This window comes from Momordica charantia (assembly GCF_013281855.1).
Source record: "Momordica charantia cultivar OHB3-1 chromosome 2 unlocalized genomic scaffold, Mcharantia_2.0 BLBB01000002.1, whole genome shotgun sequence".
Lineage (NCBI taxonomy): Eukaryota > Viridiplantae > Streptophyta > Magnoliopsida > Cucurbitales > Cucurbitaceae > Momordica > Momordica charantia.
The window spans coordinates 960,395-975,818 of NW_028275160.1; the positions used below are offsets into that span (position 1 = coordinate 960,395).

At 34.3% G+C, this 15,424-nt stretch overlaps 2 protein-coding genes across 11 annotated transcripts; both read right to left on the reverse strand.

Moving 5' to 3' along the window:
- Positions 1–213: 213 nt before the first annotated feature.
- Positions 214–3,610, reverse strand: LOC111017328 (AP2-like ethylene-responsive transcription factor PLT2). The gene is made up of 10 exons (XM_088120949.1): positions 3,519–3,610; positions 3,253–3,430; positions 2,766–3,162; positions 2,607–2,689; positions 2,442–2,450; positions 2,246–2,334; positions 2,085–2,158; positions 1,954–2,004; positions 1,772–1,848; positions 214–1,107 (listed from the first exon to the last, which is right to left on the reverse strand). The coding sequence occupies exons 2-10, from the start codon at positions 3,389–3,391 to the stop codon at positions 335–337; spliced, it is 1,692 nt and encodes a 563-aa protein (XP_087977075.1). The 5' UTR covers positions 3,392–3,430; positions 3,519–3,610; the 3' UTR covers positions 214–334.
- Positions 3,611–12,595: 8,985 nt separating this feature from the next.
- LOC111017375 (zinc finger A20 and AN1 domain-containing stress-associated protein 8) lies at positions 12,596–15,357 on the reverse strand. Of its 10 annotated transcripts, none has more exons than XM_022293122.2 (4): positions 15,210–15,356; positions 14,981–15,060; positions 13,611–13,723; positions 12,596–13,340 (listed from the first exon to the last, which is right to left on the reverse strand). In XM_022293122.2, the coding sequence occupies exon 4, from the start codon at positions 13,325–13,327 to the stop codon at positions 12,809–12,811; it is 519 nt and encodes a 172-aa protein (XP_022148814.1). In that variant the 5' UTR covers positions 13,328–13,340; positions 13,611–13,723; positions 14,981–15,060; positions 15,210–15,356; the 3' UTR covers positions 12,596–12,808. The 10 variants fall into 10 exon arrangements, 8 of the variants coding, with proteins under 8 accessions (XP_022148814.1, XP_087977267.1, XP_022148816.1 ...); XM_088121141.1 differs by having other exon boundaries at positions 14,981–15,065; positions 15,210–15,317; XM_022293124.2 differs by lacking the exon at positions 13,611–13,723 and having other exon boundaries at positions 12,596–13,327.
- Positions 15,358–15,424: the final 67 nt, after the last annotated feature.

The window sequence follows — 15,424 nt, forward strand, 5'->3', positions numbered from 1 at the left end:
TATGGCGATAAAAGATACAGTGATTAATCGCTAGAGTTTTGTGTGTGCTCAATTGAAGACCAAACAAATCACAAGTAAATCACTCAGTTGCGGTTGCTGTTGCACTGTGCTTCTCAATAACAATATAAGAGCCGTTTTAATTTAGTATTTTCAGAAAATATATAGGACGGAGAAGGAAAATGAGGCGCCAACGCTACTTAATTTAACCCCACGGCCACGGCCGCGGCCTCTTAATTAATTAATTAGAGACTAAGAGTTTAGATTTGGAAAATCAACTCCTAATTCTGAGTTAACAAAATAAACTAACACGTACGTAACAGTAAGGATACATTTTTCATTCGTTCCACATTGAAAAAACCCCAGCGTTAGCGTTAGAAGCCTGAACCGAATCCCCGGACCAGCCGGCCCCGTATCCAGCAGCACCACCAGAAGGCATATCATAGTCAACCTTAACCAACGCATACTCCTCCGCCGACGCCGACGCCGAGGTAGAAGAACCCATCCCAAACGCATTTCCAACATGATACCCATTGCCAATATTATTATTATTATTCTCCAAATTTGGATTGATCATGCCGTGGAGCAAAGCGGGGTGATAGCCGCCGTAGAGGTGGTGGTGCATCTGCATGCTAGAGGGTTCGGATTGCAAGTGGAGCTGGGTGTGGATGTAACTATTAGCATTAGTGTGGTGATCATGGGAATAATGTGGTAGTGGTAGGGGAGAAATGTGGTCGTGGTTTTGAAGAGTGAGCAGTGGCTGAGTGTGGAGGTGGAGTTGGTGGTGGTCCATGCAATTGGAATTGGGTTGTTGCAAAAGAGATGGGTATGCGGCGGCGTTGGACGAGCTGCCGTAGTGGAAGGTGGTGGAGGCTCCGGCTCCGGCTCCGGCTCCGGCGGCGAGGGCAATCATTTGGTCGCGTTTTCTGGAGGACTCAATTGCCTGGGCTTCTTTGAGGCGTTTGGCGGCCCCACCGCCGATGGGAAGGCTGTTGCTCTCCAAAATGCTCTTCACGTCGTAACGGCTCATGTCGAAGTTCGTCACTGCGTTTAGACCCCGGAATTTTATCGCTGCTATGTCGTACGCTTCTGCTGCTTCCTCTTCCGTACCTGCCAATGCCAGTGCCACTCATCATATCATATCATAATATTATAACGACATAAACATATCTCTCTCTAGTTTTCTTTTCTTTTTTTCTTTAGTTTTTATTGTTTAAAATAGACCTTTTTTAATTATTCACTATATTATGCAACTGATCGAAAGTCTAAGTTGGGCAGGGATTATATTTGAGAGGAATTAAGGTATCTCAAAGATTAATTTTTGCTCCCTACTTCGGCCTACTACCTTGACGGATGATTTAGATGGTTCAAAAGCTATGTAATCTTTTTGTTCATAAAGTTGTATTTAATTCCTATGATTTAAAAGGTTTTGATTTCAGAACTTTTTAATTTTATAGTTTTAGTTGATGAATATTATACCATTTTAGTTTAGCACCGTTAACATAAATTTAAAGGAAGAATTAATCAGGAGAAGAAAGTCAAAATTTTTGCCTAGCTTGGAAGTTGGGTAGGAAATTAGGAATTAGAAAATTTCCTATGTCATATGTATATTAATTATCTTCGCTGATTTTTGACATTCGAAATAAAAATGATGTATGAATTGAAAAATTTTTAACATTAGGAATTAAATCGACGAAAAAACACCCAAGAATTGAGAATAGATGAGATTTAAGGAATAATTTAAAGAGATGAAGACGATGGATTGACAACTTACTGAAAGTTCCCAAATAAAGATCTTTGTTTCCTGCAACTCTTCCAATCCTTGCCTGCCATCTTCCATGCTGATGGTGCCTATATAACGCAAACACATACATATGTATATAATTATAATTTATATCATCTTCTTTAATTTCTCTCATGAAAAAAATTAGGAGAAAAAAGAGGGAAACATTCAACCTTGTAACTCCACGATACATTGATGCGCCTCTTGAAAACCCACTACTTTTCCTGAAATTAACAATCTTTATGCTTAGATAAGAGATTAAGAAAACACACAATTCATTAACACTTTCTTTTATAGATAGAACCTTCTAATGGCAGCCACAAATTCTTGTCTTGTCATGTGCTTCATTTCCTCCACTTCCTTCTCATAGTTACTAATCTGCACAAATTAATGCTTCAAATTGGCAATTATTCATGCAAATTTAAAAACCTTAATTAAGTACTATGGTTGAAAGTGGTTAATTACAGGAAAATTTGTGGTGGTGGATGTTCCCCAGTACTTCAATGCAGCAAGATCATAAGCCCTAGCTGCTTTCTCTTCTTTGTCATACCCACCTGCCCATCATTTCAAACAATAATTTAAACCTCTCCTTTCCAAAAAATTTAAAATTAAAAAAAAAACCCTTAAAATAATATGAACAACTGAACAGTACCATACTAACCCAAATAGACTGCTCGAGAGATCGTGACAGAGACAAAGATCAACGTGTAAGAAAGTAAAAAAAAAAAAAAAAGTTAGCTGCAGCCTTTAACTTCAATAACATAATATAATATAACTAAAAAAGAAAAATAAAATAAAATTACAATATATAATGGTTTCATTTCACCTTGGCGACCCTTCCTGGACTGCCCTTCCCTCCTACAACTATTATCCCACAGATGAGCTTCATATCTCCCCGTCCATCTATGCCTACAACACAAACAAAACGATTAATTAATATAATAAATAAAATGTCGTGCGTTTGAATCTCAGTAATATTGTGAACCTGGTGACGCCCCGATATATAGATGTTCTTTGGCCAAAAGTGTCCAGAGTTCTTCTCGGGGTGACCTCGAGGGCGGTGTTAGCGGTGTTGTCGGCAGTGGCAGCGGAGGGCTTGGCAGTGCCCATGGAAAGGGTCAAGGACTGCAAACTATTAGAATTATCTTGAAGGTGATCATAGTTAGAAGTAGAAGAATCGGGGACATGAATAGTAGTGGCCGTGGCTGCTTGTTGAAGCGGCACCAATCTTGTGATTGGAAACAAGTAGTCCGTATCATTGCCTTCAACTTCATTATACCCAATCAGATCCGTCTCATTTTCTGCCTTGCTTACACTTACGCCTAAGAAATCTGCCACTTTTGGAACTTCTCCACCGCCTTCACTATTTATCAGATTCCACTCTTAATTTACACACAAAATTAAAAAAAAAAAAAGGAAGTTAGATTAGAGATATAAAAAAGAGAGATATGAAGGAGTGTTAATAATTGTACCGTGGGTTTGAAATGGGATGTCCATACTATCATTCTCCAAATTACCCAAAGAGAAGTGGTGGGAATGGGATTGTGGAAGAGAAGAACTAGTTGGTGAAAGTGGGAAGGAGAGCCAATTGTTTGAATTCATGGATCCCATGATATGGTAATTGATGATCTTTATATGTATCTTCACACCCTGAAAATGGGAAAATTCCATTGGAAAACAAAACGTATATATAATAAGTAAACCAAAAAGAAGAAGCAAAGGCATGAGATTGACGAACCCTTTAAAGAGAGAGAAGAGAGTTAGGGAAAGAGACTGAGAATCAAGTTTTTATGGCCTCAGGAGACGCAAAGGAGGGGAGGGGAGGGGAAGAGCCTAAAAACACATACAAAGAACTTTTTCAAATAGAAATTAATGTTTAATTTAATTCTTCTTCTTCTTCTTCTTTTTTTTTTTTTTGCTGAAACAAAATATAATGTTGTTGGTGGCCACCCCTTCTAGTATGGTCTTACTTACCCTTTTCCAAAGCATTGAAATATTATATATAAATTAAAGGACACGAGTGTGATTCTAATCAACTTTACTTTACTACTAATTTGTGATCCTTTGTGTCTTCATGCTCAGACAAATCCTCAACTCCAACTGGGAAAAATCCAATTACACTTACAAACCCTCTCTCTGATTTCTTTTTTTGTTTCTCTCTCCAACTTGGAATATTGGAACTCCCGTCCTCGATCTTTGCAATTATGACTCCTCAAAGCCCAGCATTACCACACTCTGCAAATCATATCTCACTCTCTAAATTTGACAATTTATTACGTAAAGTTTCAATCCTTTCTCTCTCTCTCTCTTTCAAGTATCAAGTTTGAACTTGGAGTAGGATTATAGTCTAATTTTGACAACTATCCTATACACAAGTCGTACAATTAATATGTTCGGTTTGTTTTCGTTGAGGCAGGGAAGTTGGTTTCAATCTCCAGCGTCTATGACTATCGCGTACGCCCACACAAAAAGAAAAAAAAGATCTACACGCTAAGTTTAGTAGAGACTCTAATACTTATTTGTTAAGAATAGCAAATAGTAGAATTGTGAAAATGTCGCCCCTCCCACCTCAAGTCTCTCCTCTTATTTATAGAGGGAATCTCTTTGGGTCAATTCGAACAGACCGACTCGAATAGAATTTGGTAGGCTACGAATTTGTTTGATTAGGTGATCTAGGAAATTTGATCCGAGTAGCTTGACCTACGTCACTTTCCTACCTTCAATCAATGAAAATTTGACGAAGTAATAATTTCACCCACTAACATTTTAATTTAATTTAACTAATAGAGTAAGTAATAGAATATTCACCATTAAATAATGTAATCTGTATATTATCCACCCCACATACAGGTAGTACTCTCTTATATTTCGAAGATTTATGATTGCTTGTAGATATTGTTATATATATTTGAATGAGACTACTTTGCAACCATTATTAATTTTTCTAATTGCGTGGGATACTTTTAATTAATTGGATTCGAGTATTTTGTCATTAAATTTGAATGTTTTTGAACTATTTGATTTTGTGGCTACGGTCTCAATTATTTTTCATGTTTGAGTTTGAGCATTTCTTCAATATAATTTTTGGTAATTTTTGATATTTTGTTAATTAAATTAGTATGAGGTTTTTTTCATATAATATATGGGATGGATATTCGAATTTACAACATTCTTGTCAAACATAGTGGCTTTATCGGACATAAATGTCTTCAACCACTGAATTGGTTATAAAATTTATTAATTTGTAAATTAATTTTGAGGTAGTATTAATTGCAATGCTGAATCAAATTTAAGGTTTAATATTAAATGGATTAATTCTAAACTTTTCCCTAAATACAGAGACCCGATTAGTTTTTTGGAAGCCAATAAATTCATCTGCATGTGTACGGACATAAATTTTTAAAACAGAAAAAAAAATGCGACGTATTAAATTTCGAAAGTAGCAAATATAGTGTAAGGTTACTCCGTGGTTCAAAGCTAAAGCATAGTGTGAGTAATTAATATATTAAAATTGAGGGTTGAGAAAGATTGATTAATTAAAATTAAAAAAAAACTTTATTAATTAAAATAAAAAAGATTAAGCGGGACTCCCCAAGCATAAATATGTTGACCACCTAATTGGTTTTCGCACCCGTCAAAGGCTCCAAGAAGAAGCACATTCCAATATATTAAAAAATAAAAAGATTTAATTCATTTTAATTATTGTTCTTCATGTTCTATATATTTATATACATATATTGAAGATGTTTGTACAATAATAATGTGCGATCCAGTTAGCCCATTTGGCAAGTTTATTTAACATTTTAGGCATCAATTTCAGAACACCCAGCTTACTGAAATTAACAAATTATCGAAATGTTAATTATCAAAGATAGCATTTTTTTTGTTGTGCAAAGGATTAATAGGCATTTTGAGCACTTCAATTAATCATTTTTAACTTAGGAACACAATTAGATTTTTTTTTTAAGTACAACATGAGAAACAAAGTTAGATTTATTATATATTAATCTGTAAATAACACTTCAGCTTTGTAACTGTTAACTAGCTTTATTAAAAGTTAACATATTTCCAAATAATACATTAGAAATTAAACTATATTATATTTATATCTTTCTTCAAAAAGGGAAAAAAAAACACAAAATCCTAAAGAATCAATTGCCCAATTTAATAACAACTCTAAAATAGGATTCTCTCCTTCCAGAAAAAAAAAAAGATTCTTTTGCTCATAAATTCTTAATTTTGTAATTTACTTTTCAAAATATTTCTATGGTTAATAATCCAATTTTGAAAAAAAAAAAGTTTTCATATGTTAGAGAAAGTGAAAAACAAAAAACCTAAATGATAAAGAAACAAACCTCAGATTTTAAAAACAGAAAAGGAACAAAAAGAAAATGGAGATAATAATAATAATAAACTCCCACAAAATGAAAAGCATAAACACATACATGCATGCATATTTGATATGTATAAAAATTGGATAAGATTTTGAAATGAATAAAAATACATAGAGAAAAGTTGAAAATTCATAAGAATAGATTGAGGGGTGGATCCAAATTCCAGACTGACATGAGAAACCCTAAATTAGATTGATGAAGAATGTTCCAGCTGGCAGATTAGATGTTATAAAATTGAGATAGAAAAATTCTTGCTCAGTTTGCTTCCAAGAAGGCTCTGTATTGAATATATATATCCAAAATTGAAAATTTGGTCCCAATGAGGAAACGAAATCCATGTGGTATGCCCTAAAAGTAAAAACAAAAAGAAAAGAAAACACAGACTTGAAAGTTGAAACTTTTCAGATTAAGAAATAATTTTGTATGTATAATATACACATGGTAATGGTCCTGACAAGACTCAACTGTCAGAGTTAAAAAAAGACTAAAAAACTTGAGCGCAGATCAAGAATGGAAGCACAAAAAGAATTAAATAAAGAGAAAAAGTTGTTGAAGTCACCTGACAATGAGAATGGGTGAAGAATTGTTCTGAGTTTGCGTTGACTGAAGTGTAGCAGAGGAAGGGGGGGCAAAAGCCCACGTCTCTTGCACAATTAATTAATAAATTCTGTTAAACCACACATTAATTAATTAATTACAATTTACAGTATGAGGAAATCCAAAGCAGTGTGAAATAAAGAAGTGGGTGTTCAAAAACACTGGACTTTTGGTGCAAACTAAATTGGATTTGGGTGTTTAAAGAGGATAAGTTAAGTAATCTGCGTCTGCGATTTGTGTTTGTAATTTGTATTGGAAACTGTATGGAGGCCGAAAAGGATTAGGCAGCAACAGCCACCGTCATTTTGCGGTGAAGCCGCCCAATCAGAACCATACGCCGTTTCAGGTTCTGCGGCAGATTCGGAGGAATGTGACCATAAAACTGACCAATGCCTAAAAACAAAAAATGACGAGAGTTAATAAACACATTTAATTTTATACTTCAATTAATAGAAACAACAACGAACTTTTGCGTTCAACTCACAAAATAATAATAATAAGACTTTGGGGATAATAGCTAATTTAGTCTAAATAATGGTAAATTTTCCGCATGATCATACAGATATATATTTAGTTAAACAGTTGTGGGTTAGGAGATACTTAAAATTGTAATTTCAAGATTAACATAGAGGACAGTTGCAACATACAGCTCAACAAACTAACAACCTCTTCGCCTGCTGAAGCCTGCAAATTTCAACTAAAAAAAACACGGTTTGTTGTTATTTTTGTCTAGATCCTATCAATTTCATATTAAATATATGTTGTATAGTTCATTTAATACACGAGAATACTTTTTTTCAGTAATTTTTCAGACGAAAAGCTATGAGACGGTAAAAATTGCAACACTTGTTAAAGTTTAGGATATATATAATATATTGCAACATTTATCAAAGTTTAAAGTGAAATTTTGAAAAAATTAAAAGTTTTGAGTAAAAATTTACTCACCTTGATAAGTTCAAGGTTAAAATTGATATTTTTACTATATTCTATTAATAGTACAAAAATGGTATATGAATGTTATATTTTATATGGTATACTTGTGATCGATTTTATCGATGATACAAAATTGGATATTAATGTGATACACTTTATCATATCATGAGTAGTAATGCGATGCACTTTATCAAATATATCAATGATATATACTTTATCAACAATAGAAAAATAAGATATATCAGTAATATATGAGATAAAATACTTTTATTTTTTAGAAAAAGGGCACCACCTCATTAAATATAGGTGAGAAACATAAAAAGAGAAGGCTTAAAAGGAGAGGACTCCAAGTTAGAGAAATGATAAGATAAAATATTGTTTTGTATTTACAAATTAATTTTTTATACGAGGACCAATTTTGCCACCAATTATAATTTCTCTAAAAATAAAGAGCATTTGAACAAAAAAAAAAGAATCATATATAAGTAGAATCCATAAAATCTAAAATCTTTAATATTAAAGTTCAGAGACAAATTGCTACAAAATTTTCGGGACCAAATTGTACTTGGATCAAGTAAATGGAAGGAAATGTGTTTCTTGGTTCAACTAATTATAAGATACTTATTTCGAATCAAAAATAATAAGTTCGAATCTCGGATTCAACTAATTAAGATATTTATTTCCGATAAAAAAATAATAAGTTGGAATCTAAAACACCCGAATCCACTATCTTCAATGAAAGTGAAAAAAAAAAGGGGGGGAAGGATAGGGAGGGTAAATAAGGAGGGTAGAAGAGGGCGTTTAGGGACAAAGATGCACACGAGAACCCATGCATAAAACGAGAAAAAAGTAATTAATAGAACGCAGATTTTTCCAACACCATCGTGGGACTGTGGGAGTAATCGCCGGGAAAGTGCTCGTGTCGACTCGAATCGGACCACCCGTTTCAATTCTCAATTCTCAATTTTAGGGTTAGGGTTTGGGCCACAAATAATTAATTCACTCCTCTAATCCAATCCAGCTAGTCCAAATTACAGCCACCACAAACTTCTTTTTTTTTATATTAATTTTCACACAGACTGCTAATTTTGATTTACGTTGCTTGTTTTGTTGTTTCACTGTCATCCAGTATCGTACCAGTATGAGAATATGAGAATATGTGTGGAAACTTAATACCACTTTTTAGGTTTTGGGGATCTATTTTCCTATGCATCATTTCCAACTACCCTTCATTTTTTAAATAAAGATAATACAAGTGATCAGCTAGGGGCCTCTCTTAAATCAGACTTTTATCAGTTGAGTTATCATTTAAGACTAGACCAGACTAATATCTAGGTGAAACAAAATTCAAGTTTTTATTTCTATATGAGTGGAATCATTTCTTGGATATACTCAAAAACAAAAAGAAATTTTATTGGGATCATTCACATTTGCTACATTAATTAGGGCAATCTTATTGTCGTGGTTGTTGTTTTTTTTTTAAATGTTTATAAGTGGGCTAATTATACCAATTTGAACCTAATTAAACTGATTAAGTTAAAAAACAAAAAGCTAGATTATACTCCTTATTTCCTATAAAATTTTGATAATTTAATTGCTAATAATGAGATTTTGTTTGTTTTAATTTGGCCATATTTACAATTCCATTCTTCTTTTAGTTCCATTTTTATTCTCTATGAACAATATAAATGTCAGTCAAATATATGTCAACACACGAGCCGAGAAGGGAGGAAGAAGAATTAGTTCTTCAATAATTAGGATAGGGATTTCCTTCTTTAATTTACTCAAGTTTGAGCACGAAATTGGACACTAAATAAATTCGTGAAATCTGCAAGAGAGAGGTAAGCACTCCGACACTCAAATTAGTAGAGATCTGAACTAATTAAACTTAAGACATTCGAAATTCACACTACCTGTAAACCATCCTCTTTCTACCTTTTGTAGTGTTAATCACTAACGGTATCTTCTTTCTATGACTGTGGTGCATTCCAAGGGTTAAAAGGTCATTTATTGTTCTTTAATTCCTCCCAAAATTTACATCGTATCTCGGATGTCACGGAATGGAGAATTGGGTGGCCGTATATGGATATTGGATTCGTCTTCGAGCTCCCTTACTCCTTCTGAGTGTCTACATCCTGCTCAAGACCTATTTGGAGATCTAGTCCAGTTTCGTGACACGTGGCGGTAGATTTCCGTGAATATCTTAAATTGGTGTAAACCATAATACAATATTACACTAAATATCTACAAATATCTTGAATTTTGTAATCACATCAATATTTCTTAACATTACCAAAGCAAGCGTAGGTCAGCAATAATTGACATATATCTCTAACCAAAAGGTTGTGAGTTTGATCCCCTACCTCACATGTTGTATTAAAAAAAATTGTAAACGTTGTTTCAGATGATTAAGAGCTTGCTTTTAATATTTTTTTTAGTATAACATGTGGGGTAAGGAAATCCAACTCACAACTTCTTAGTTAGAGATATATATCAATTCCTATGCTCGCTTTAACTTTCTATAAATATTTAGTTACGTTGCACTCCAATTTATAAATATATATTTTATTAGATGCCATTAAATAAAAATTCCACCACACACTTTTATTTCACCTAATTAAAATAAGTGTAATAACTGTACAGATAGTTCTTCTTTCTCTAGCTAATTTTACTCTTATTTAATAACCAATTGAATGTAACTCCACAAAAATTGACAGAGCATCCAATCAAAGTTGGGATTCGACCAAAATTGGTGCAATTGATTTTGAGATTGAATCTGGTAAAATATGACTAATCTTTCCCGAGAGCTCACATGGGTCGATGGTTTTGATACCTCCTCCTTTTATTTTCTTTTTATACATTTGATAATTCTTAAATGTCTTGACTAGAAGTAAACTACCATTTCTCAACATTCACCAGAAGTATAATATCATGTACTTTTTTTTTTTTTTTAAAAAAAGGGATAACTGTTAGTTGTACAAGCTTTTTTTTTTTTTAGTACAAATATTGTAGTTGTACAAGCTTAATGTTAATTCACATCAACACTAAATCAATTTTCATCAACGTCACATCAATTTTATTTTGTTACATCCAACATCGCTCATTAACAATAGGACGAGTGAGATTAATTAACAAATGAAAAGTGTAGCAAATCTCGAGTTATATTTGGCTCTCGACCAATGGTAAAACAAAATCGCCTATGCACATGATTAATTGTACTGTTTCTTCGAGTGGACCAGGTTAACATTTTTCTCCCATTCTTTCCCATTAATTATTATTTTTTAAAAATATCATCTTTCAATTTGATGAACAAACAAGAACAATGGTGGATTTGATTAGTTCAAGTTAAGGCCAACTTGCTGGGCTCCCTCGACAGTCCCACCACAAAAACAAAAAGCAAGGGGAAAAAAAAAAGGAATATGAAATTATAATGTATATAAATTAAACTAAGTGCGACAAAATTGGATGATGAGTAGATCAAATTGTTAATTTCCACGAAACATGCATCTCCAAAGGGCATGTGCATGGCATTGTCTCGTTCTATGCAATCCCAAAAAACTAAAAACTGATTCAACCGTAGCCTCTATAACTTTGTATAATTATGTTTATATGGATCCTCAATGTATGCAATCCAATCTTGATTTTACCACATATACGTTTCACTTTCTTTAATTTTCCCACAATTATTTTCCAGATTTTGTTATATATATATTTCACCGTGGTGGAGGACCACTCAAAATTTAACTAACTAATAATATACCATCTTTTATAATCTTCTATCCATTTCTAACATAGTGGAGTTTTGGTCAATGTTATATTTACAGTTGTGCTCCTTAAAACAATGTCATCGATTATCATCAAAGTGGGGTTGGTCGATAGAAAATCGTCTCAATCACAAAAATAAAGTATCAATTTACATTAATTTTGTCAACTTAAACAAGATTAAATAGATATGATGTCAATTGGTCAAACATAGAATCCCTACCCATAATTTTCCTAATTTTAGTATTAAATTCTCAAAGAGAGAGTATCTTTTCCACTTAAATTTCATCAAAACCATTCTTAGATGATGGGCCATCTTGGGCTCCAAAAGAAGCCTCAAATTAACCATGGTGTGTGTAATTGAGCCCAATTTCCTACCAGCTAATGCCATTACCAGTCATTGTTTAAGCAATTGGTGATGTTTTGAACACTTTCCCTTCAACTTATTTATTTTCTGAATATGAATATGAATATGAATGGCGTGGAACCATCTGGAGTTGATATGTTTGGATTCTGCAATGTCAGATAAAAGAAAGAGAGAAGTGGTCCACTTACCTCATATTCCCTTAACAACAGAAAAAGCTCTATGCCTTTTCCTTTTGTCAACTTTCTTTTGTGAAATATTAGCCTCACTTTCTCAACTATTCAATGGCAGTTTCTTTCAACTTGAAAGCCAAAAACAGAATCTTTCTTTACTCTGCAAAAAATACTTTTCCAAACCATTTTCTCCCACTCAGAATCATGCTCAAATTTTAATGCAAAATTAACTAGCCTATATGTTTAGAGAGACCAGGTGTTCAGCTTTATGCTTCTATTTTCCACCTGTCCCAAAAAGTAATCTCAACTGAAGAGTTAACTTTATTAGCAATACTTCTTTAAATAGAAAAAAACGAATACCAAATAAACCTGAAGAAATTTGATTGTCTGTTATGCAGAGAACATTTGTTCTGGAATTCGAGTAGGCTGCTTACATGGTAACTCCTTGACAATATGTTGCAAAATAAGACCAGAACAACAGCTAAGAAGGCCAAACATAAGGGCATCAGAAAATTTCCAACTCGGCCTCAAAATACTAAACAGCGAGGTCACTCATAGTAGTCAAGAGGACGGCTACAACACAAAGAGAGCATTACAAGGCCAACAACGATGATGTCCATTGAAACAACCACAAACAATGAATCACAAGCAAATAGATTTTTCAGAATTCGGATATATTGTAACTGCAATCTCTTCAGCATATATATGAACATAAAGCGACAATACATAGATTTGCAGCAAATCGGAAACCACCTCACAGCTGGATATGAACATCGATTTAGGACACAAACTCGTCTTAAGAAATCTAGATCTTATCGAGCTTTTGAGCCTTGACGACAGGGTTGGCTTTGGTTATAGCATTCTGTGCAGCCATGTGATAATCGATAGGGCAGTCATGTTTGTCAGAGTAACGATGCACTGCACAAAATACGTTACCGCACCGACAATTGAAGCCTGTTAGACCAACACGCTTGTTGCAAGAGCTGCAACGTTTTGGACCCTCCTTTGGTTTTGCCTCCTCACCCTCCACAGATCCCACTGCAGGCAGTGCATGTGACTGACTAGTTTTTGGTTCCACAGAAATGGCACCATCGATAACACTGTCAGGTAGAGGTACTTCCTTATTGCTACTAGACGATCCATTGACAAAATTTTCAATAGATGAAGCAGCAAGCTTAGCCTGATCTTGTTTCAGCATCATATCTTTATGACACTTGGAGCACATGTTCTTAGTTGCTGCACTGCCGAAGAAGCCACAGTTGTTGATGCACAGGAAAGGACCCTCCGGAGGGGCTTGGCATCCAGCCTCGTCATGGGGATCCATCTTTTAGAGTATACTGCATCAAAATCACTTCAAAATACTCGAAAAGAAAAGAAGATGAAATTTACAACAAAAATTACCTAAACCAAACAGTGGTGCATAATGACTAACTATTGGTTGAAAACCACGGAGGCCAACACCTTGGAATATTAAAATATGAATATCTCATGTGGTTCCTAGACTGTAATCATTCTGAAGTCTGGCATCGGTCCTATGTCCCCAATTTTGAATAGATGATACATAGAAAGATTGAGATATTTTTTGAGGTAGCCAGAAGAAAGCTTACCTGAGGATCCTATACCTCATCCAGAATCAAGGAACAACAATGAAGTAGTAGTATCACTACTATGATCCCTACCCCAACAAGAGTGTTTTTTTTTTGGGGGGGGATGGTGGTCTCTGCAATCATTTATCTCATATGAGAAAATTGCAACACATTCTCTGAAAAGTTTAATTGGCTCAAAAAGACCAATTACCCATTTTCGTCCATAAACAAGTTTGTGCAACGAACTAGACATGGATATAGACAAGTTTGTGCAGACAGTGAAAAAATCTTTACCCCAATGCCTCCATTATGAAATTATCCATTTCTAAGTAGACTTGAAATAACAATCAGTTCAATACCTAAACAATGAAATTTGACTAGCAGTTTAGAGATTGGATACATAGTTTGGCCAAAACACCAAATCAATGGACAAAAATTCACCGTTTTAAAATTTTCAAACCACCAATTATATCACATTTATCTTTCAGCAAGGTTTAATTTTACTTTAAAGCACTCGTCTCAGTGAATGTAAGATGGAGGATGAGACAGATAAATAGTATAAGCGAAAATGAAAATCAACAATCCTAAGTTCCATCCTTTTCAAAGTCCCCTCTTCCATCCTTTGTTGAAGAATTCTTAAACCTTTCTTTGTCGTCCACAGGAAGTTTGTTAACGGGAATTAACCTCATACCATAAGGTCCCTCTCCTCACTCTTAAAGTAAGTTTGCTCTCCGAGGGTCATCTCTCTTCACTTCTAATGGCAACGTAAGAGATCACTTCTAGCACAAAACAAATGTGTCAGCTACAAACAAAGTACTTTACATCATCTAGGGAGGTTATATAATCTTCACATGACGATTGCATAACAAGACTTGTGCACATGACGTTATGACACAGAGTGATGATCTTCCTTGATGATATAGTTCATCGAGAGAGAACTGTTTGTTTCATAGAAATAATTAAAAAGCAAGTTAAAAAGGAGAACAGAGGTAGTGAGTCGCTCTAGTAATTTGAGCCTTTCGTAGGAAGCTTAATTTCATAAGCGCTCTCAAAATTTCTACTAATCGAATTGCGAAAGGGAACTGTAAGGGAAACTTGCAACTCCGTCCCCATATAGAATCATATGAAATTTGAATACGTTTCGATGGCTTCCACAGCTTGGCGAAAACCATGAAACGCCAATCAGTAGCCCAAAAAAAGACATAATCTAAAATGGATAGAAAATCCCAAATATTATATTTCCACACGCATTACACAAACCCCCACTCCGTATATCTCTAACAACTGAACAACATAGTTTAGAAAACAAAAAACAAAAATCATGAGCAATAGGAGTATTCAGTGAAACCAAAACCAAGACGAGGAACAGAACATAAGCCCTAAGTGCTAACCTGAGGAAAGATATCTCCGAGTCCGAGAGACGAATCTTTATGGTGGATCGAAGAGCTCAGAATCCCATGGAAAGTAAAACCTGGGCTTTTAATACATATATAGAGAGGAGAAGTGAAAAGAAAATCAGGGTCCGAAATGGAATTAGGAAGAGTGATCAGTAAAACAATGAAATTAAAGTGAAATCCAAATGAATTGGCGCAAAAAGAGGAAGAAATTTAAAAACCTAACCTGAATAAGTTTTTGAATCACTGAGGAGAGAGAGACAGCAGAACCAGAGAGAGAGAGAGAGAGAGACCGTTTCTTCTCTCTGCCCGTCCCGTAGCGGACTTAGATGCAGTAGTTAATAAAGAGATTATCTTACTGACCGGGGCAGCCACGTGGCCTCTCTCTAGTGGTTGTTTAGACTATCATTCTCAATTAAATCTTTTAATTGTTCACTCAAT

Coding starts and splice junctions, on each gene's coding strand:
- LOC111017328 (XM_088120949.1), bottom strand. CDS start 3,391: ATGGGATCCATGAATTCAAACAATTGGCTCTCCTTCCCACTTTCACCA. Junction 2,159..2,245: donor CCACCACCACAAATTTTCCT/GTAATTAACCAC, acceptor TAATTTGTGCAG/ATTAGTAACTATGAGAAGGA. Junction 1,849..1,953: donor ATGTATCGTGGAGTTACAAG/GTTGAATGTTTC, acceptor TGCGTTATATAG/GCACCATCAGCATGGAAGAT.
- LOC111017375 (XM_022293124.2), bottom strand. CDS start 13,327: ATGGATCCCCATGACGAGGCTGGATGCCAAGCCCCTCCGGAGGGTCCT.